The 23,648-nt window shown below is 46.1% G+C and overlaps 1 protein-coding gene across 3 annotated transcripts in view; it reads left to right on the forward strand.

The window, feature by feature from the left end:
• Window positions 1-23,233, forward strand: part of WASF2 (WASP family member 2) — a 400,400-nt gene extending 377,167 nt beyond the window's left edge. For all 3 annotated transcript variants that reach the window (XM_078681932.1, XM_078681934.1, XM_078681935.1), the window contains one exon: window positions 17,351-23,233. In XM_078681932.1, the coding sequence (XP_078538058.1) occupies window positions 17,351-17,508 (158 nt within the window). In that variant the 3' untranslated portion in view covers window positions 17,509-23,233. The remainder of the gene's footprint in view (window positions 1-17,350) is intronic.
• The last annotated feature ends 415 nt before the right edge of the window (window positions 23,234-23,648 follow it).

Genomic DNA, 23,648 nt, shown 5'->3' on the forward strand with positions numbered 1-23,648 from the left:
TCACTTATGTAATCATATTCTGTCCAGCAGTGGTCTCACTGTATGAATGACCCCAGACCGGGAGCTGTTATTTGGACCAATATTAAGTTTACAACCTGAATTTGGCCAAACCCTACCTCCGTTCTCTTTATTAAACCGTAGTTGTGCCCAGCATGTGAATGCAACTTTTGCAGAAGCGGTCAAACATTTTCAGTCCAAAGTACATTGTCTGCAGAGCTCACGTATGCCTTTTTGGACATTGTGGCGCAAAAGGCTCTGTCCTTTGTGACTTCCTCATCATCCTCGTTCTTTCTCATAAGATTTTTTTTTTAATTCATATAAGCCCTTGTTTCGCACATATGAGTCAGATTACAGAATACACTATTTAACTAAGTTTTGGTCAAAACTAGCTAAAACGGCAGCTAGGCTGTTAAGATTTTGTTATCTATTTTATCTATTGGACTCTGACACTTTTATGAAGGTGGACATTAAATTCAAGTGGTACTGGAGTCAGTTATTCAGAGAACTTTTTTCCTAAGTGCCGCAAAGAGGCCTCGAAATACACAATCTTTTGCCTTTTATAATTCTTGTTTTTAAACAAATGTTTTAAAGCAGATGTGTTACTATAGTCAAAACCCTATTCTGCCTATTTGATTTTTTCATATATCTTTACAGAGAATTTTTGTTTACTTTTTCTTAGCCTTTTTCTGAGAGTTTAAATTTCAGTCATTCGTGCTACTCATTTTGAAAAATACCCTTGTGGTGGGATTAAGTCCAGGAACGATTAACTGGTTCTATTCATGGTTTATCCTCCTGAAAGATAGACTGTAAATGAGCTCCCAAATATTTCCACAGTGTCCTATTACCGAGGTTGCAGGATAGAGCAATAAGGTGCTCATAGGACAATCTGGTCATCATGAAAAAGTGCTCACAATCTCCTTAAGCAAAAGGGAAGTGGCACGGGTGAGCATGTATGGTAAGGCAATGAAGTTTCTTTCTATATGTTTGTGAGCCACCTACCCGGACATACTTTGGGGGTCACCTAGAGGAGTAGCTGTATGACCATGAACGTTCACATTCCATTTGGAGTAGTTCTCCGTTGATCAGTTAAAAAAATCCCTCTGAAAGGGCCTCTGCCTTGAGGACCTTGCTGCCTACATACAGGGTCTTGTTGCTAAAGGATTAAACAGTGACAATACTGTAAAAGACAAAATCCTATGACTCCAGCTCAATCACAAGAGGCTGCCCCTTAGATCACTACATGTTTAAGGTCCAATAAATCAAATCTTTCATAACTATGGACTAGAGGAATATCCTGTTTAGGTAGATGCAGCTATTCACCTGCAAGACTAAGATTCTGTCTTAGCTCATCGTAGTTTCAAGTAGAGCATAGCCCAGGAACACCTCCTGGCAATGAGCATTAAGAAGACAACTGCAAACTAGCTACATAAAAAGACCCCATAGAGTATTCTAGCCTCAAATTCCGTACCTTTGAATATATCCCAGACGTTGGACTGGATCTGGAAATTTTTTGGTGAGCAGTAACAATGCGGGCTGATAGGTGACATCATTCGGACACGCGTGCCACCTGTGCCGGAAGGGACCTGGGCGGTGCCTATATAGGCACCACCCTCGTGTGCTGACATCAGTTATTTTCTTTCCACACCGGTCAGCACTGATTCGGAGGAGAGCTTTCTTTGACTTTTTGTCAAAGATTGATTCAAGACTTTGTCTCCTGGTGTGAAGGATGCCCAGCAGAAAGGTAGGTTTTAATGCATGCGGAGTCTGTCGTTGACAGATGTCAGTGACTGACCTGCATTTGTTTTGTCTCTGGTGTCTTGCGCGTAACCACAACACCAAGACATGTGAGGACTGCCACACAATGTATCCTAAGGCACTGAGGGAGCAATCCCTCAAGCTCCTCACTGCCCGATATTGATTATCTCTGCGACACTCCAAATCTTGGTCGTGAGGAAGGTCCCGAGATAGTTTGTGGAGTTGTAACCAGCAATTATCGTCCTGCTTCTAATGGTTGAGGAAGTCACATAAATGACACAAAAAGAAAACAAGGTCAACAAGGTGTTTTACTTCACAACGCAAGACTTAGAATGAGTTGATGGGCCTTAGGCACTCGATGCCTACCTTTGTGGTAGAGTCTGTGCCTGGGCCATCTCTGCACCTCCCTGATTTTAAAGGAGCCCTAGCCGCCCTAGCCAAACTAAACTAGTTTTATGAGGCCATGCAACTCATTTTTGAACGGCCGGAATTCTCTGGAGTGCCCTTGGGCCCCCATGGGTCTGGGAGCAGCCCCTATTGGCTTTCGTCCGTCAGATTTACCCTCTGCGCAGTTTGGGCCCCAGGGGTACATTAACTGATCCGGAATGGCACCGGTCGAGTGACCTTGACCTTCTCCTGTGCCTGCTCTAGTGCCAGCGCCACCGATGACCAGCGGTGGCTCCACCCAATCATCATTCCCTACTCTGATACGGAGCCACATGGCCATATCAGAGCCAGTGCCTTATTGCTAAGACAGGCCTCAATTTGGTGATGATTGGGAGGAGTCTGCAGACCCATATGAATACCAGACTTTAGAAGATCCTGAGGACAACTGGTAGGAGGATCTACCAGATGCTAGTGGACTGGACATCTCTCCTAACACTAGCCTGGTCTCTCCCCATACCGTGGCTATGGAGGAGGGTGCCTTTTTCGCAATGGTGGTGCAGAGGGTGGCTGAGTTCCTGAACTTTAAGCTGCCCTCAGTGGCAGTCAAGACACATATCTTGACGGAGGTGCTTCAGCCAGGAGTTGCTCCCATCAAACCATTACTCCAGTCCAATAAAGCCCTTTCTGACGTACTACTCGTGCCTGGTACAAAGAGTTCATGTGCATAGGAAAATTGCCTGCCATCACACGCCCCAGGAGACCACAATTTCCTCATCCAGCATCCCCCCCATAGAGGTTGGGGGTCCAATCCTCCATCTCTAAAGTCAACCCCGATGCATTTCCTACCAGTCCTTTAGAGAGGGCATCCAAAAGGCTGGATACCTTCAGGAAGATAATGTTCTCTTTCTCTAGCCTGGCAATGTGGTTGGTGAACACTGCATGCCTCATGGGTCAGTACTTCCATACCATCTGGGACTCAGTTGCGCAAGTGCTGCCCATGGTCTTGGAGTCGGCCTGAGCCAGGTCTGCTCTGAATCCAGGAGTCTGTATGGTATGGTTGGACTTGCAGAACGCATATTTTCACATCCCCATCCTACCTGCCCACAGGCATTACCTGTGGTTCACGGTTGGCCAAGAGCACTTTCAGTTTGCCATGCTCCCCTTTGGGGCCTTACCAGCGCCCCCTAGGTATTCACAAAAGTGATGGTGTTGGTAGAAGCTCATCTACGGAGGTTAGGGGTTCCGGTCTTTCCCCTAGCTTGATGATTGGCTTTTGAAGGCAAGCTCACCGCAGGAAGTTGTCTCACACCTCCAGCTACGGCGAACCTCCTACATTTGCTGGGATTCATTAGTAACATGCTGAAGTCACACCTCACTCCCTATGAGACGCTCCTTTTCATCTGAGATGTTCTGGACACAGTGCAGTTTGTGGCTTTTTCTTCTGAGCAGCTTGGCCAGGATGTTCAGGCTATAATACTGATGTTTCAGCATGTGTCCCTGATTTCAGTGAGACCGACTGCGCCTGGTGGGACTCATGGCCTCCTGCAACCTGCCTGTAGCACATGCCCTCTCGCATACGAGGGCTCTGTAGTAGGATCTAAAGTTCCAGTGGGCGCAGCAACCGGGGAAAATCTCCGACATGGCCCATATCTCAGAGGGAACTGCAAAAGACCTGCAGTGGTGGCTAACAAACTGCGATTAGGCCAGTGGCAGACCCCTCTCCCTTCCCCAACTAGAGCTGACTGTAGTGACAAAGGCATCCCTCCTGGGCTGTAGTGACCCTCTGGAAAAGGTGGAGGACAAAAGACTCTGGTCTCCTGCGGAATCCAGACTCCACATCAATCTACTGGATCTTCAGGTGATCGGATTGGCATTGAAAGTCTTCCTTTCTTCAGTCAGGGGAAGGATGGTGCAGGTATTAACGGACAACAACACCGCCATATGGTTTAGCAACAAACAGGGCGGTGTGGAGGTCATGGAGCCTTTGTCAAGAGGGAGGCCTTGCACCTCTAGACTTGGCTGGTACACCAGAGCATATTCCTGGTGGTTCAACACCTGGCAGGCTCTCTGAACTTCAGAGCGGACAAACTCGGCGTCAATGCCTAGCGGATCACGAATGGCATCTTAATCCGAAGGTGGCGCAAGGTCTTGCCCAAGAGTGGGGAGGGCCTTGGTTATATTTTTTCACCTCTGTCCAGAATTTACAATATCAGCAGTTTTGCTCGCTGGAGTTTCCAAGGTTGCTCTCGCTCTGAGACACTTTTCGTCTCGAATGGAGCTCCGCCCTCCTGTACGTATGCCTTTCCTCCCATACCATTCTTGCCCAGAGTTCTCGAAGATCAGGAACGACCTTGCCCAAATCATTCTTGTGGCTATAGATTTGACTCGGAGAGCCAGGTATCCTGAGCAGTTGAGCAAGGGTCCTCCGATTAGGCTGCCTCTTTAGGAGGATCTTCTGTCACAGCAGCAGTACAGGGTTCTGCACCAGACCTTGAAAAAGTTTGCCTTCATGTGTGGAGATTGAGCGGTAACAGTTGACAGCTTTCGACCTTCGCCTGAAGTTTGCAGTGTTATCTTGGCAGCCGTGCGTCCCTCCACCAAGGCCTGCCATTTAAGCAAGTGTGTGGCTTGGTACACAGGTGAAAATGGTTGACCCCCTTTCTGTACCCTATTTCCAGAATATTTTGTTTATTCTTACCCTAGACCAGCAGGATTTTGCCTGCCTTGGGCACATTGAAAGGTTATTTGTCTGCCATCTCTGCATTTCTGGGGTTGCCAGCTCAGTCATTGCTTTTCAAGTCCCCTATTGTAAATGGGTTTCGGAAAAGACTTCAACATATGTTCCCCCCAGAACCTTTCATTATGTTACAGTGGGCCCTCAACATAGTCAGATGTTTAATGTGTGCTCCCTTTGAACCTCTACATAACTGCCCTCTTAGGCTTCTTACCATGAAAACTGACTTCTTAGTGGTGATAACACCTGCATGGAGTGTCAGTGCGTGGCAGGCACTGTCAGCACATCCTCCATATCTCAACATTTACTCAGACAAACTGGTCCTTGGTAGAGTATAATTTCTACTGCAAATGATAACACCCTTTCACATAGGCTGGTCCATCACCCTGCCTACCATCTATGCTCTGTCTCATCCCTCTAATGAATACAAGAGATAACATCGGTTGGACCCAAAAAGAGCGTTCTCTTTATACTTTGACTGCAAAAAAGAGTTACAGGTGGATGATCAACACTTTAGGGGATAATTCAGAGCAAAGGAAGAATAGGCGGTGCAGAAACGCACCATCTCATGATGGATGGTGCACTGCATCAAAACCTGCTAATCATAGGCAAAAAAGGAACCTCCTCAAGGATTTCAAGCTCATTCCATCAGAGCTGAGGCTTTGACCACTGTGTTAGCTTGCAGAGTTCCTGTCCTGAATATCTGTCTAACAGCAATGTGGGCTTACCTGCACATGTTCGCAAAGCATTACTGCCTGGACAGTCCGGTCTGGCGTGATATGCATTTTGCCCGCTCCGTCCTGCGGGACTTTCTAGGCTAGTCCATATCGCAGCCCCTCTATTCTAAGGAATCCCCGGCTAGAAGTCTCTGTCAGATAAGCAAGTTACTAACTTGCGTTAACACCTTATCTGGAAGAGACTAGCCGCAGATTCCTTATGGAGTAAGGGCTGTTCCCCTTTCAAGCCCCTAGTTTAACGCATCAATGGTCTGTGTCCTTCATGACTCCACACCTCTGGCGTGGAAAACCACAAAAAGAAACTGACAACAGTGTACTGGGGTGGATCCTTCATAGGCACTGCACACATCACTTCCAGCGCTGAGGATGCCACGCGGCGCTGAACAACACCACACCTACCTGCACACAGGAGTACTGCTCACTAAAAAAAATCCATATCAAGTTTCATGCCTGATGAATATTCTAAGGTAAGGAATCTGCGGCTAGATAGTCTCTACCAGATAAGGCATTTTCCAATGGTAAATAACGTATTCATCAAGACCAATGTTCTAATCCAGGTTTTCCTAGTTTCCGACCTGCTGAAACTGCTACTAATGTACAGGATTCATCTGAAATCTTAATGTTAGGTGGGGTGGCGGCAAATGGAGTTTATTATCTTGTAGATGATGCAGTGTACAAGTTTACGTTCGGCTCATGATTATTTCACAAACTTGGTCTCAGATGCCCTGCTGCATCATCATCTTGAGGTTCAGTGGTGTGCTTCAAGCCTTCAATTCTTCTCTACCTTCAGTGATACCAAAGACAGTTGTGGTGCAATCAAACCGCACAACCACCATGGACTGCCTCCAACAAGCTAAAACTAGGTTCTAAACTCCATCAAGGAATCCCAAAAATGTGGTCATTGGCTACTGGTGCGCGGCTATTTAATAAGGAATTTCCTTTTCCATATGTACAATTGTGAGAGCACATTGATTTACTTTACAGATTCCCTTAATCACAAATTAATCCTCAGTTATGAAATACTAACTAAAGGTTTTAGTCAGTTGGTGCATCCACAAATGATCTATTCACAGAAGTAAGAAATACAGAATGTCAAAACTCTACGTCCTTTTATCCAGAACCCACTTCCAAAAGCCATTTTTATTTACTGGTGCAGCACTTGTCTGTTTATACTCTAATTATGCTTCTGCTCAAGCCATTATCAAAACAAAAGAATCCATGGCAAATGAGATTCAAAATGCTAATGCGTTTCCACAGCAGTGATAGACATTCTTCTATCGAGGATCCCCAGAAGACATTGCCTTGCAGTCTAGATCCTTCTATCCATTATTGAGGGTAGCATCCTGCATTAAAGCCTTTCATCACAGAATTTGACTGCCTGTGTCCTGGTGAACCAAAGAGCAGAATCTCCTTCCAAACTCTATAGACGTTCTCACCTCGATCTCTGGCCCATCAGCTAATATAGCCTATCTGATAGAGACATCTAGCCACAGATTCCTTAACTTAGAATATCCCCAGGCGTGAGACTGGATCCGGAAATTTTTTGCAGCAGGCCCTATGCACGCCGGGGGACGGCGCCACGCGACCCCGTCCTGAGTGAGCCCCTCTGGCCTGTTTTCAGGCCCTATTTTTGTTGCTTTGTGTCCGGAACAGTGTCTCCCCCCCTCTATCCACCCTTTCCGGGTGTGGTAGCGACTCGGGCCCAAATGGAGGCCTATGCTACGGCCTTACAGGCCTCCCTTGGGTCCTCTCCCGTTCATGGGGCGTCGTCCGCTTCTTGTGGGGTCTCCGACAGACTCGTCGGCGGGTTCGCCTCTGGCGCCAATTGAGCCCTTGCCTCCCAGGAACGTCGGAGATGTGGTGGTGTTAGGGCGCAGCCCGGCTGGGTGCCCCTCTACGCTCCACGTGGGGTCGTTGGGGCGTGGCCCACCTGAGTCCCCCTCTTCGACCCACGGCGCCTCTGCCACGCTGCATAGCCCCGCGGGGATCCCTGTGGTGCCGCAGGTGGTTGCCCGTGCTCATAGCCCTGACTTGAGCACACCCCAGCCCTCTGGGGAGGCGGCCGCCTGTCAGGAGCTGGGGTCAGTGCTGTCCAGGCGCCGGAGGCTTGCCTCCTCGGCTCCGCTCCTTTCTCCGAAATCGGAGCCCGCTCTGGATGAGGCAGAGCCGGCGCCGGAAGATTGCCTCGTCTGCCCCAGCGACCTCTTCTTCTTCAGAGGGGGCGCTTGTCAAGGTTTCGGCACCGGGAGGCGTCTGATGAGGCAAAATCGGCGCCGACACGTGTCGTTTTGATGCAGTGTCGATGCTGAGTTCTGGATTCTTCTATAGAGGCCTCTGCAGAGGGTTCGGCACCGCCCTCCCGCCTGGTGTCGCCGGAGCTAGTGCAACCAGTGCCTCCCATTGGAATTTGTGGAGCCTCCTCAGGAGCTCCCAGATCTGGTAGGCTGTTCGCCTCCACAGGAGCCCCATCAGGATCCTCAGTCTTCAATGGGGCTCCCTTCCGTGGGGCATTGGGCACACCCTCAGTGTCTTGGGAGGATCAGCCTGCAACCCTCCCCCACTGATGAGCTGTTTTCCCCTCCGCGGAGGGCTACCGGGGCTGGTGCGGCTTTTTTGAGAGTGGGCTCTTTGGCCACCCGCATTTTGAATATGCAAACACCCTCTACCCCCTTGTTGGTGGACCCCTTGCTGGAGGTCCTCCACCGTGGGTCCGGCAATAAGGAGCCGCTTTTGCGGCTTCCCTTTATGATGCCCTCTTGGGAACCTGAGTCCGACCTGCTTCAGGTGATCCGGTGGCACGTTCAGTTTTGCACCGCCACCGCCCAGCTCCACATGATCCAGCCTGTCCTTTTGTGCACCCTGATGCGTAGGGGTTTGTGTTGCAGACTGCCTTTCCTTCTTGGCCCCCTCTAACGCTTCCTCCCTCTCGGGAGCCCAGGTGGCTTGAATCCTGGGGTAGGAACGTCTTTGCAGCCACTAGTGCGGCCCTTCGGTCCGTAAATACCGTATATGTTTTGGCTCGGACTACCTCTGCCCTGTGGGACTCTACAGAGTCTTTGCTTACTGCCACCTCCGAAGGTGCTCGCACTGATCATCTTCACTCCATTCGGGATGGCCGCGACCTGGCCAAATTTATAATCTGTTCAGCCTTAGATAGTGCAGATTCTTTGGGCCGAGCCATGGCGAGTTCTGTGGCCTTAAGGCGTCACGCTTGGTTGTGAGACAGTGTCTTCCCTGAATATATCCGGGAACGTCTGTTTGATTTACCCTTTGATGGGGTTTTGTCCTTTGATGCTCACGCCGAGTCGGCGGTTCACTGGCTGCTGGCAGGCTTTCACCCTCCCACTTAGTACTTGTTAAGCCTATCTTCTGTGGTACTTTTGCATTTTGCATCCTTTTGCTGCACTCTGTTTTTAACATAGGTAGTGAGCCATTAGATGCGCTCTGTGTTTAACATACGCAGTAAACCTTGCATCTTCTTTTTTATGTGGTCAAGGGTGTTTACCCTTTTATTAGCATCTCTTGGAAGCGTTTTGCTTTCAGTTCCTGTTGGCCTTCTCTGGCCGTGTTCCACAGTTTGCTGTGTCTTCTGCTTGTGGTTATCAGCCGGTGGCTCAGCTCGGTAGTGTCATTACCACCCGGAACTCTGTTCATGGGTTCAGTTCATTGCTGCATTCTTTGGCCTGGCTTATTGCCCTGAGAGGTGTCCCCAATTGTCCGGGGTATACATACTCCATGTGGGGTACTTGTACCTTGTTATATAGCCTTTCTTATCTCACCTGGGCCTGGAGATCATGTGGGCTCCATGCACCGATTGAAGGTCAGTTGTACGGTGTTCTATATTTTTCCTTGGTGCCATCTGCTTTCGCCATGGTCATCCACCTCTTTGGAGGTTTCATGGTTTCCTCTTCGCGAAACGGCTCCTACCTGCCTTTAATGTGCTAGGTATAGTCCGGCATATTCATTATGTCTACATACTGGTTGCCTTGGTTTCCTCTTCCTACGTCGCCACCTCTTGTCGTGGTTGCGAAGCTTGGACTAATATCTCCATGTGTAGGAGTGCCTTTTTAGGTGGTTGCAAGTTGCCATCGCTTTCTTCTTGGTTCCACTTCCTGGAGTGATTTTCCAATTGTCATATGCTCCCTTTTTGGTGTTCGACACTGTCCGTGTCTTTTGGAGTGTTGGTCTTGGATTCTAAGACTCTTTCCACCATTTGTTGAGTTGGTGTTTTTGACCTCTCCCTCGGATTTGCCTACTCTTGTTAAAGCTACGCCTGTGGGACAGTTCTTCTGATGGCAGTGGCCATTTCTTTCTGTCTGTGAGTCTATATTGTGGTTGTTCCTCTCTTTGGTTTCATGCTACCCGGTCGGGCGCTCTTCTGTAACAGTGTAAGCAACTTTAAGGTTTCTATTGCCGTTTGCCGACGGCATATTCTACCTGTTTCAGCGGATTGGGGGTTGATGCTATTGCCCCTCTTTACCCTTTTGTGGTTGGGTGTGCACTTGGTGTGCTTTCTTGTCCTGCTGGCTGTTTCCAATGCATTGCTCAGGTTCTGGCTTGCCTTTGGGCTCTGCCACCGGCACTTTCGGCTTCCATTTATTACCTAGTCTGTTAGGCGCTGGTTGCATCTCTTCAAGTTCTTTACAAGCTTGGGTTAATGCACTTTTGTGCGCCATTTAGCGGAGAGTGATCCTTCTCTCTTTCTCTCTCTATCTTCTGAGGATCATACCGTTCTACCTGTCATTTCTATACTGGTACGGTGTGGCGCCATTCTGGCATGTTGCCGGATATCTTCTATCCTGTGACTTCTGCTCTTCGAGCTGCTGGGGTTTCTGTCGGACTTTCTGCCGCAGTTCTTCCCCTTTATCTGTCACCCTGTTGCCGGATCACATGCCTGGCGCTTTCTGTTGTCCTGTCGCAGACCCACCTCCCTTTGGGGTATGGCTGTGGTATCTATTCTAAGTTAAGGAATCTGCAGCTAGATGTCTCTATCAGATGTACGAGTTACTTACCTTCGGTAATGATGTATCTGGTAGAGACGTCCAGGCGCAGATTCCTTAATGCCCACCCATCCTCACCATTCTGTGAGGACCTTTTTCTGGTGGTGTTCTCCACTGGCCTCTTCGGTTGCCATTGGGTTTTATCTTCAGGGGGTTCTGGTTGTTGCACTCCCCTGGGTGCTTTCATATACAGTTAACCACTGCTGAGGGACTTCTTTTCTGTTATATGGTACCTTTGATTCACGGGAAGGTTCGTTTTCCTCTCCAGTTCCCTTCCCTTTAGTCTGCTTTACTGCCAAGGGGTCCTGGTCTCCTCATGGTCATCCTCTTTGAGGGTCGGTTGTGCTCTGTTTCCTACCTCTGTTTTTAGAGGGGAAAGGCCAGTCTTTGCTTTCTTTCCTACAGTGGACTGTTGTTCTTTCTGTGTTCCGTTCTTACTGGACGGCACAGTTCCACATGGCACTGTCAGTCTATTTCTGTCTGTTGTAATTTTCTTCCCTTGTTGCAATCAGGAGGGGGCCTCCGCTTTGCTTGCGGGGCTCTTTCTCACTGCCTCCACTTATATGTGTATGCGGTGTCTATTCTGCCTTTAGGATGGTGTCTTCCACCACCCCCCCCCCTTCTTTATTCACAGAATTTTCATTCCTCGCGCACTGTTCCTATACTTTCACAGTTTTTAGTTGGTGGCTCCGCGTTGTGCCGCGTAAAAGTTTCTCTGAAGAAAACTGACGTCATGTACGAGGACGACGTCAGGGCGGGGTCGCGTGGCGCCGTCCTCCCGCGCGCAGAGGTGCTGCTGCAAAACATATCCGGATCTCGTCCCACGCCTGGGGATATTCTAAGTTAAGGAATTTGCGACTAGACATCGTCTCTACCAGATACATTGTTACCGAAGGTAAGTAACTCGTACGAGAACTCTACAGAATGCTATTCTCTTGTTACACCAAGGTGACTTCATGACTACTCTCGATCTGAAGGATGCCTGCTTCCACATACCCATCCATCCTGCTCATCAGCGCTGCTTGCGCGGTAAGTGGAAAACACTACCAGTTCAAGGTGCTACCCTTCAGGCTTACTAGTTTCCCAATGGTGTTTACAAAATACCTAGTGGTGGTGATTGCCCACCTTAGAAGTGGGGGCACTTGTGTTCCCACATCTAGACAATTGGCTGATCAAAAGTGCTGGCTGGAGGCAGTGTCGAGCACATTCTCAAGCTACCATCTCCCTGCTCCACAGTTAAGGATTTACAATAACCGCCACCAAATCCCATCTTCACCCTCTATAAATGTAGCCATTTCATGGGTCAGTTCTGAATGCCATCACCGGCAAGGCTTATCCCTACCCACAGAGAGTGATAACATAACAGCTGCTTCTGCCTCTTTTTCTACCAAATCGCCGTCTTCCAGTCAGATCAGTGATGTCCTTGCTCGGGGATGATTGCCTCGTATATTGCCATAGTTCCCCATGCCAGAATTTATATGCACCTATTGCGCAAATGTCTCAGCAGAATAGTCACAAGCGGAGGGTCATTTAGAGGATATAGTGTTGTAAGGGTTGGTACTCCTCTCTCGCTGCGCAACGGTCTATTACAGGGCAGGACCTTTAGTGACCCATTTCCACAAATACCCATAAACACGGACTCATCTCTCGTTAGATGGCGAACATATCTCCACAACTTAACAGTGAAGAGTTTCTGGACACTACAGCAGCAGGGGTTCCACAACTACCTAGAACTACTAGCCATCCACTTAGTCCTCAAGGCCTTCTTTCAGGGCATTCAAGACAAGGTATTCTTGATAAAAAACAGACATAGCTGCCATGTGCTACCTGCAGAAACAGGGTGGTACTAGCTCACAGCAGCTCTCAACACAACTTTACAGACCTCTTCAGCAGGAACCATCTAGTCATTGAGTAGGAACTCCACCCACAAGTCCTACTCCCTTACCAACCCTAGGGGTTCCCATAAATGTAGCGATTTGCCACTCACAGAAATACCAAAACTTTGTTTTCAGGTTTACACACCCACAGTCCTTGGCAATGCTGTATGGATGAATTGTTCACGGACATGTGCCTATACTTTTTGATTTCCTCTCCCACTCATTCCCTACAAGCTACGGAAGCTGCAACAAGCATCTCTCACCTTCATCCTAGTGACTTCTGCATGGGCCAGGCAACCATGGTTCCTAATCATCCTTGAGATGTCTTTCTCTCACCATTTTTCCTGTCCTGATAAATGCCGAAGACCCCTTGGGCCACTTGGTCAGAAACATGTCGACTACTTTAATCACTATGGTGATGGGGTACTAATTCCCCCATTCCCCATTTTAATACCAAGTAGTTGCCTGTTGAAATAAATGCATTTTGGCAATTACATTCGTTTTTAAATAATCACTCACTTTCACGGTCCCCCACTTAGATTTAGAAGTGCCTCCCTGTCTCCAGGTGTAGGCCCGCTCTCTACCAAACCATGTTTCTAGAGAGCGAGGACTGGCAATGATGAAGCATGACATCTGGTGGTGTGTTAGGACAGTCCTTCACATTTTGTGAGATGCCCGTAACTCTACCAGGTACCTTTTAAACCCCCGGTCATTTTTCATTCAGGGTAGCTTCTTTTGTGTATACATGTTAATGTTGGAGGCCAGCTCACCCTGAATACCCCGTATCTCTAGTTACCTCCTGTGAGACTTCCCAGGGTCAGTGTGTTGCACATTCCCATAGCTGACATCTGTAAAGCAGCCACATGCTTTACCTCACACACCTTTACTAAGCACTACTGCATGGATACTATTGCCTTGTCAGCAGGCTAACGTTGGCCAGACAGTATTATAAACTTTATTTCAGACAGCTGTATCTTCTACCAACTAGCCACTGATTTGGAAAGTACTGCTTTATAGTCTAGGCATAGCATGTGTATCTACAGCCACACATGCTGTAAATGGAAAGTGTTATGTACTGTGTAAGCATCTGATCGTAGCTTGTAGTGCTATAGACTCGCAAGTGCCCACGCTCCTCCCCGGAGTCAGGCTCTTGTAGCACATGTCTGTATTATTAAAATCCACTACTATTATACACCGTTTGCATGGTTGCTATTATTTATAACTGTTCACCACTCAATACCTACATTCACCCTCTACGTGAAAGACAATGTAACAATGGAGTCTCTGCCCATGCTCATCGGTAACTTAGTCATCACAGGGTACCTTGTAACTCGAAAAATGTCTTTGAACAAAGGTAAATGGATGAGCCTTGTAAAGCACAAGTGTTCAGGGTGCTAAAAAGTGTTTGTAACAAAGCGTCTTCCTCCCCACTCTTGAGGGAGTGTGTTGCCATCAATATGGAGGACCAAATAGTAGGCTGGTTCCCTCTTTCCCCAGCGATAAAAGCTTTGGGCGAATCTATCTCATCTTCTGGTTGCCTAGGAAATGTTCCCATTGTTGGGTTACCTAAATGACCCCTGGGACGCACATAACAGTCAGGAGCTTCTAGTCTGTTCAAGCAAACAGAAGAATGCAGCTTCCTCTGCTCATTTCTCTGCAAACATCATGGCTCGAACAGTGCTGCCAATATTTTAATATTCAGAACAACTCCTCCCGCCAACAAAGCTTGGCCTCATGACAGGTAGGTAGTCGACTACACAGGTTTTACAAGAGTTAGGCCAGGCCAGATCATGACTGGAGCGAAAAGGACAGTCCAGTAGAGATTCATCTCCTACACCTCCTTTGCGTCCATTCGACAAACATGAGTCAACTACTGACTAGGAGGAGAAGGGGTATTATTTATACTACTCTTATGGTCATTATGCGGTGCCTGAAGCAACAAAGGAACTGCTTTATGTAAAAAAAAAATGAAAGGCCCTGTAAATCTTGGAGGAGCATTCCTTTTGACTATTTTTGTGCGATCTCCTCCCACTATCTACATTGAGCCCATTTCTGACTCTCTCAACTGCGAGTCTGGAGACTCACTCTGTCCTGTTCTCAGGGCAGTGTGTGACTACACATGTAAGGGAGAAGTGTGAGGTTTTGTAAATCAGGAGAAATCGTATTCTAAAACAAAGGGAATGGCCTTCAAGCCTCGAGATTTACAGGTTTCGTGAGCGAGACGGAACAATTTTACATGTAGGTTTGTATGTCCGACATGAAAGTCACCAGCCCAGAATGTGTTTTAAAACATATCTTTGTCACTTCATTCATAGTTCTGGATTTCCCAGCACTCTGTGCCTGGGGTATGATTGCACTACTGTATTACAGAGTTTAGGAATGCCACGCCTCCCGATAAACACTAGGAGAAGTTGTGTTGGGGGAGGGAGGGGGTGATTATGGTTAGTTATCTGAGAATATTAACTGAGATGGATGTTGATGTCACTGGAGTGCTCCTTAAGCCTCTAGAACATTTTGATTGCTAAAAAGCAAATTCTTATTCTATAACCAGGCTTCCGCCTGTCTAGTTCTGATTATTTATAATTTTTTTAATTTGAAGAATTACAAATGGCTTGAGCAGATGAATTCCGTCTAAAACTATTTTTAATTTCAGTGCTGTTATGCATAAAGAAGTGTCTCGATAGGTATACTAGTTTGTTTATTTAATTTTAAAGTGGTATTCTCCCTTAAAATGTTTTTTAAGATCTCACACTTGGGTGAGATTTTCAAGAGATTCCATGATGTGGAACTACGATAACAAGTAAGTAGTGTTCCTTCTTACCTTAATTGTATTCTCTTTCCATTAGATTGCGGTCTCCAAACATTGGATCTCCCATAGGTTCTTGTGTTATGGCCCATTACTTCAGTCTGTTTTTTTGACTCTGAGGATCATTTTGCAGAACATGTCAATCTTTGGAAGTTTCTAATGCCAGAAAACCACAGATCCAGACCAGTAACATTGTGGCTGTAGAAATAATGCAACATTTAGGCGTAGTAAGCTTGGTTCATATGAGTGGAGGATTAACCTTGCTGGAAAAGTTCCAAGCATAAAAGTCATGTATCCGTGAAATTGAAGAGCTTTGGGATGTCCTTTAACTCGAAATCACACTGGGTTCCCTGTGTTGTGGCCTGGATGTCTGTCCTTCTTGCTGGTAGTTCTACAGATGGGATTCACAGTAGTGAAGTCGAATTCCCTAGCTTTGATTTCAGACCATTCTGACCATCCTTAATTACACAAGAGTCTGTACGTAAGACTTACTTGTAAACCTTTGTTTCAAGAAGTAACTGCTGAGTTTGACAGAAGAGCTCTTGTTGCCATGCAACATGAAAGTTATATCTCCCTGTTTCACAGTAGATCCTGCACAGTGCTTGAGGGCTAGGAAAATCTTCTGGACATAATAGGGCGACAGACGCAAGCACATACTCTTAGATAATTTGTAACATGCCACACTTTCTTGAGGATTTTCCATGATTAGCTTCTGATCAATTCCTCTTAAGTGGCAAGTCTGAGGGACTCGATTGAAGGATTGTAATCAAGGCTATATGAAAACCTTGTTACCCACAAGGCTATATGAAAAGATTGGTACCCTCATCTGATGTTGGTGTGAACAGATTGATGTTTTTGCTGTGGATTTGGCTCTCTGTTCAGGTCGTGTCATAATGTCTAAGAAAAAGGCAGCAGGGGCATGAATAAGGGAGTGTCTAAATAGAAGGGGCACAGCAGCCTCAACCTTGCAATATTTAGCGCAATCCTTAGCATTCATAGATGCAGTTGCTGACCCATCACCTTGTGCAGGATACCGCCTACCAGAAGGGTCTGGAGAGACCATTGTGCCGCCATAAGAGATCCATAAATTGAGCCTCGGAGGTTTCAAGAAGGACCATTCCCCGAAAGCTTTTCTGACTCATAAAATGGTCTTTGCGAACCGTCTTGACTAACCATTTCAAAGGGGCATAACAAAGTAGTTATCAAACTGCAATTTGGTTTGCAATTTATAAATGCTTTGTGAACGGAATTCTGGTCGCAAACCATTGAACAGTTACCAACATTTCAAAGGAGGTGTTAACTGAGGTGTAAAGGATAAGTGTTCTCTTTGCGATCTCTTCTCCCTTTAGGAATTAAGATGGCAGTTTTGAGGGGAACAAACAGGGGGCCTCAAATTGTGACCTGCCTAAATAATAATCATCAAGCAGATCATTTGCAACCCCTCCAAAGACTGTTGAAGTTGCAAAGTGACCCAGTAGTATGTAGGTTACTTTGCAAAGTCAACTACTGGTCTCGTAGTCAATGTGAAATTTGCGACCAGTGTGATAGCACATCTGGTCCTTAATCGTTTCATACAAGTAATCTCAAATTTTTGAGGTCCTCTGCTTGAACTCACGTTGCTAAAATCCTCTTACCTCGCTGTTCAGTTATCCTGGGATGAAAACTCTACTGCAGGTATTATCGATTGGGAGCATGGGTGTGAATGTGTGCAAGTAGTTGTGGAGAATTCATTTTTCTACTGGCCATTGCCATAAGATTATTGTCTCCTGTAACATTCAAAGTAAAAATATGAACATGAAACTTCTGTAGATCTCTGGACAATTCAGATTTTTCTGGATGCTTCACGTACAAGCAGAGATTGTAACTACTTTGAAGCAGCGTGGCTGTTACGGCTTGAATTTTAGGCTTGAGATCAAATGTGTGTATGGATTGTGGTGTCAGCATCTCTCACTGATCTCTATTGACACTTCCCCCTTCTCTTCAGCTCAAAGTGTTTGTGATTTTCACCAAACCAAATTACCAAGATTCCCCTCCTGTTTCTTTCCTATCTGCAGGGTTTGAGCTACGTAAGGTGGAGGAGGCACTGGAGCACGGTAAAAAGGACGTGGGTGGCAGTGATGTGGCTACCATCCTCTCCCGCCGCATCGCTGTGGAGTACAGTGACTCTGAAGATGATTCCTCAGAGTTCGATGAGGAGGAGTGGTCCGAATAGCTTCCCTACTCAAGCGATACCATCAACTGAGAAACCAGCCCTGTCACACCAACTTGATTCTGAGAAAAAACAATAAGCCCACCCGAAGCCTTGTTCGTCAAACATGTCCCTGCAGCCTAGAATTCTCCAGCCACTTGAGCATTTTCCACAGCCATCTTCGGGGTTTGGGACTTCAACGGATCTGAGCACCTGCCTTCTAGGCATCGGGGGGTATACTGAGTTCACAGAAAGGTGCTCGGTAGCAATTTAGAGGGTTCTCGGTGCGATGTTGTCTGTAAGCAAAGTCTGCAGTTTGGGACTATGTAACGGGAGGTGTACCCTATGCTTGTCTGTTGATTATAGAAGCTTTATGTACAGGAGTGTGGGCCCTGAGAGATTTTCTGTGATATATATTACTGGGTAATATTCGAAGACTTTTTAAGAACCCACAGATGTCTTAAAGCAAACAAAATAGTTTTTTTGTTTTATGGTGAGCTGCTGATTGAAGTCCAGGTGAAGGCGGTGTAAAGCCACTCCGATACAACGTTGTGTTCCCGGAGTGATCCTATTGTTACATATGGGGGAAAGGGAACGATCTTCCTGATGTCTACTTTTCTGTGGTTTAGAGTTGTCTTCCTGCAAAAACAGCCATGTGTCCATTTTTGGCAGTTATAACAGCAATCCTTGAAGGGATGGTCCTCAAAGCACAGACACAGACTGATTCTTAACAATGAGCCGTTCTCTCGTATGTCTGTCTGATGTGACCGTAGTCGCTTGATTACTTGGGCTTCTTCAGGAATCGTGTAATCTGGGTGGACTGAACTACGTACATGGTTTCATACAGCAGATTCTATGCAATAAGAAGCAGAATGGCTGCAGATGTTAGAGCTCTAGTCCTCAGCTTGGATTACTGTTCTGGCACGTGAGCATACTTGTATGTGCGTGCATGTACACACTTGAAGTTGTGCGTCCTATCTGAGCAATACTGGAGTGTTATGCAGACACACTCTTTATTTGAAAGCAACATGGGGAGCTGTGAGAACAGCACACACTGCTCTAGCACTTCTCCCCTCTGAGCAATATCATGGGCACACGAGGTGTTTTCACATCATCCAACTATCAGCATTGCTGAGTGCACGCAGTTGGATCTTGTGGTGTCTTCCACCTTTCTCATCTCTTTTGTCTGCAGTACCAAGTGTGTCGAAGATCACAATAGGCATTCGCTCACCTGTTGCCACTTAAGCTATAGTAAGTGTGTTTGGGGAGTTGCACTCTTATGCACCAAGTCACATGTGCGCTCTGTGCAAGAGAGGCAACCAATCACCCAAAGCATCCTTTGGAGAATCCACTTGCTTTTTCTGATGTCGGAGCCACCACAAGCGTGAAAGTCAATTGCACTCACTGCAGGCACTGCCACCTACTCTCCTCCCTCAGCACTGTTCCCAGTCTTTGTCACCTCTGCAAAGAGCAGTCTGATCCACCAACTAGAACTGGTATTGAATGCAGAGGTCATTGGTCTGCTTATTGGGAAGGCAGTGTCATTGATACAATAGCTTCAATAGGCAGAAGGCGCACCGTTCATGCGAGAGCAGTGGTCATTCGAAAGCTCCAGGTCCACACCATCTCCATGAGAAGTCTCTCCGTGGATTGACTGCCCAAGTCGACCAACTCCTCTTGCCTAGCCCTTTCCTCCCCCTTGGGCAAATAGACTGACTCCAGAGCGTACCTCTGAACCAGCACTTTAGTAAGCGTAGGTGCTAGTAGGTTCTGCAAGCTAGCTGAATATTTGGGAATTCGAGGGAAATGAGCTTGCTGGATTGACATGGGTGCAGGCATACTCAGGGTTGCTCCCCAATTGCCCTTTTCCCTGCTGTGCCTTTTAAAACCATTTATAAATATTTTACTTTCCCATAACTACCTGCCCACTCTCCTCTGCTCCAACACTCCCTTCGGTGCAGTCGCTGGGTGCATTATAAATCTTCTACTCCATGTGGCTGAACTGCTAGTTTTGCCCATTATACTATGGAAAGCAAGCTGGTTCTTTTCGCCGTACTCTGTTTTAAACCTATATGCAAATACCTTTTCCCCTTATCCCTTCACATTCTGCCTGCTTCCACTAAGAAATGTGTTCTGTCTGGAGAAGACTAGACTTGATAACATAGCTAAATCAGGCAGGTAACCTGCCCACACGTACACTCAATCCTCGACCGATTTTATGCAATCTTTTTCTGCAATTTAGCAATCTCAAATTGTTCACATGTAATCTAAATCCAATTTCTAGCTTTATAGAGTTTTAGTTTGGATGTAACTAATCAGTGTAAAGTTACCAGTGTGGTCAGTGGCAACCAAGAGTTCATCAAAACCATGAGGAATTGAACAGCGTCTACAAATGAAGCAGATTTGATGACCAAAGAATGATACTTGCATCAGGGTTTCTTGGTGCACGGCTGTGTGAGGACTGTTTCAGTATCTCAGATTTTGCTGAACTGGAGGTCTTAGAGGATGCCAAGTTAGGTTCTTCCAGAAGCATAGGCTGGGTCTAACTGTCAAGTCTTTGTCTGAAGCACAGACCTGACCAAGCCTGGCCTTCATTTCGTGCTTCCTAAAGCACATGGCACAACTGCGCCCAGAAGCACAGGGTGGGCCTGGCCTGTATGCTTTTCCTCCTGTAGCACCAGCAAGTTGCATCCTCCATGGTGCATCTCTCAGAAATGTGGGCCAAGAGAATTCTGTTTCTGGTACAGCTGCAAAAACAGATCGGGCAAAGTTCGTAGTGTTCTGTGAAACAAGGACTAGGCCCAGCCTAAAGGAAGGCATGCCCGGCTCTTGTGCTTTTTGAAGTATGGGCTTGGGTGACCATTATTTCTGCTTCTCCAGATAGGACAGTTTGACCATCTTTCTACGTTTTCTGGCCACTTATATTTTTTGTATATGGTTTTGTAGGAATTTGTACTATTAACCAAATTATGTTTTGAATATTTGTACATTCCAAAGTAATAGCACAATTTTGGTATGCTGAAAAAAATATATATATATGTGTGTGTGATGTTTCTACCCAATAACCTTAAATAATGTGTTTGATCGCTATGATAGAATCAAACTGGTCCTTAAAATGTTTTGTATTGTCCATTTAGCTTCTGGACTCTTGCTGGGCCTCCATGCCAGGCTATGGTGAGTCTGCCATGCTGCAGTGTGATATTGATGCCTGTGCGTTGACAGCTTCTGTGACTGACCCAACTAGATGCACAACACAGGCTGCACTGTGCCATTGATCTGTGCTCTTGTAACCCTTCTGTGTCTTAACTGGATGTACCTATCATGCTGCCCTTTCCCTTGATGCTTGCCCGCATATCCCAGCTAGCTGCATTTTCTAGGCTATTATGTCCCCATGTCTAGCTTCTCTTAGTCCAGAGGCGGGAAACCTCCTTGGGAACCTGTGGGCTCTAGATGCTTCTTAGTCACTCATTTTGTGGCATGCCAATGAGTTCCTGCCAATTTGCAACTGCTGGGTGAGCATGCTGTTGTTACTCTTACTGAGTACATATGGAAGGTTGCTGCAGATTAGCTTGCACGCCTGGGATTTTTGTCACTGGTGGGTGTGCATGTCTGGCTGTTCTGCTCCAACTGGATTTGCAAGGCAAACTACTGACCTCTACTGAACTTGAAAAGCACATTACCATGCTTCATGAGAGGGTGCATTAGTAGTTCCACGCTTGCTATTTGTTGATGTTGGGCACCAGTACTTTCGCCTAAAAACATATGACAGGTTGCAATGCCCACCGTGTTTTTGCATGCCAGACTGAAGTAACCCTTCTTGATTATCATGATACACTGCTGTCCCTTTCTGGGTGTGCAAGCCCGACTTCTACAAGTGCTTGGCATGCAGTCTAGGTTGGTGGGCCCACTGCCAATCAAGCATGCATATTCTCTATTTCCCCTCATGGGCCATACTGTCAGGTTGCTACACTTGTGGGTTACACATGCCAGGTTGCTGCTCCGACACTAGGTATTTATATTCGCAGTTGGTACCCTGCTTGGTAGCTAATACAGGTTTCAATGCTCCCTTCTGCATGGCTGCTGTACCTGCGTGTCAGCTGTGTGCTGGGGCATGGTGTGGCCTGAGGTAGGTTCAAATGGGTGTATTGCAGTTTGCGCACCAGAAGTTGCACAGTCATGGTTTTAGAAGTGGTTAATAGTAAAATATTGTGCATGAGAAGTGAGAGTGTGAACTTTAAACACAAAAGTATCCTTCTGTTCATCTACACCCACTGGGATTGTGTGTGTCACTAACCGTGCAACTGCATTGTTACACTAAAGGACCATGTTAAATTTTATTTTGTGTACTCAACTTGTGCCATAGAAGAGCCATGATGTTCCGGAAGTGCCTTCTTTGAAAAATGTCCTCTACTAATATATTTATGTGTATATACTCTGGTTGCTGGGATCAGGTGTGTGGTGTGCAGCAGAGGGAAATGAGAACTGGAATGATATGTCTTAAGCGTTTCAGACCTTGGGCAGGTTTACAACCATCTCTCAAGCACTTTGATTTAGGTCTGCCTGCTTCATTGATCTGTTGGGAGCCCACAGCTTGAAACCTGTGGAAATCAGTGCTGAATTTCAATAGGACTCAAAGGGACAGGCTAACTTCATTTTCATTTGAAAAACAAAACCGATTTTCATGTACTTATTTTCTCTGCATTGCTGGCGTTTGTCTTTTGCTTCTCTGTTTTTTAGTTTCTTTGAATCATGTAATTTATAAATCTAAAAAATGGCATTGAGTTTTAAAGCTGTTTAATACTTTTGTATGCGCCATAGATTGATGATGCTAGAGAACTTTCATTTCTCTTGGGCACTGACCTCTGATGTTAGGTTACTGCTTCTCTTTGCTGTCTTGTGCTTTATCTGTCTATCTCAGTTTAACAATCCCAGTTCCTCTCCATATCCGTCTCTGCTTCTGTTTCTCTTTTCTATCCACCTTACACGGTCTGTGAACGCCGTCCCTCATTTGCTCTTACTCTTGCAAGGTGATATGTATGGAGGGATCATTTGAAGTCTCAGACATCAGACCCTTAAGAAGTCAGAGTGCTCTTCTATGACATCTGAAAATAGAACAAACTGTGTTATTGAAATGTAAATAATGGGATAGTAACAAATCACTGAGAGCAAAAATTGTAAAGGTTGTTTACATGTTAATGGTGCACCACATGTTTGTCAGATTTCCCCTAATATTCACAGGTGTAACCCAGGGACTGAGTGACACAGTCTAAGAGAAAAAAATAAGCTGTCTTAACCCCATATTAGAATTCCTAAAGAACATAGTATATTTAATGGCCTTTTCCAAATATCTTTAAATCATAAGTAAGGATTTTGTGTAACACAATAATTAGGAGCACCATGTGCATCTGACCGATCACTGCCACATGTTGCCCCAAAACTCCCTTGAAAGTAATGGGAATTGCAGTGTCTTTGTCTTCGGTCTACACTTGTAGAATTGTAAACTGCAGCTGCTAGAGTTGTCTTAGTACTGAGCCTCCTGGTGTATTTGAGACCGTAAACTCTTTACCGAGCCTATGCCTAGATAGTACATTCCCGATCTCTGCTGCCCTGCCCACTAAAGGAGTTATTGCCCCTTTCTGTATGTCTGTTATTCCCAGATATGCTAATCCGATGGTTGTATGCAAGGTATAAATATTTGTATTCTATGTAAGCATTCAGAAAATTCTTTTTGATAAAGCCTTTATAGCCACACTGTAGTCTTGTGTTCATAGCAAAGCGAATTATATTTGATCGAGTGATGTCTGGTGGTATGCTTGGTTGGGTCAAATAGTATCTACAACATGTATTGTAAATGGCATGCCTTGCACTCTGCTGCCAACAGTGGTTGGTTTGGAAATAGTCTTTATGTCCAGTCCAATCATGTGCAGAACTGGTTCGCACTGAAGCTCCTCAAACCTATAATTCACAACAGCTGAAATCGTACCTTTGTTAATTTCTTTCACAATTAGATTTGACATTGTGTGATCCGTTCATTTGAATACCACAAATGAATCAGAAGATGTTATCTGATCGTTGGCATTGAAACAATGTTAGTGCACCCTTTTAATCCCAACATTGAAATTTTAGTTCGAACCGACGATCCACTTCCCAAGACTTTTTATCAT

The sequence above is a fragment of the Lissotriton helveticus genome, chromosome 3_1 (genome assembly GCF_964261635.1).
Source record: "Lissotriton helveticus chromosome 3_1, aLisHel1.1, whole genome shotgun sequence".
NCBI lineage: Eukaryota > Metazoa > Chordata > Amphibia > Caudata > Salamandridae > Lissotriton > Lissotriton helveticus.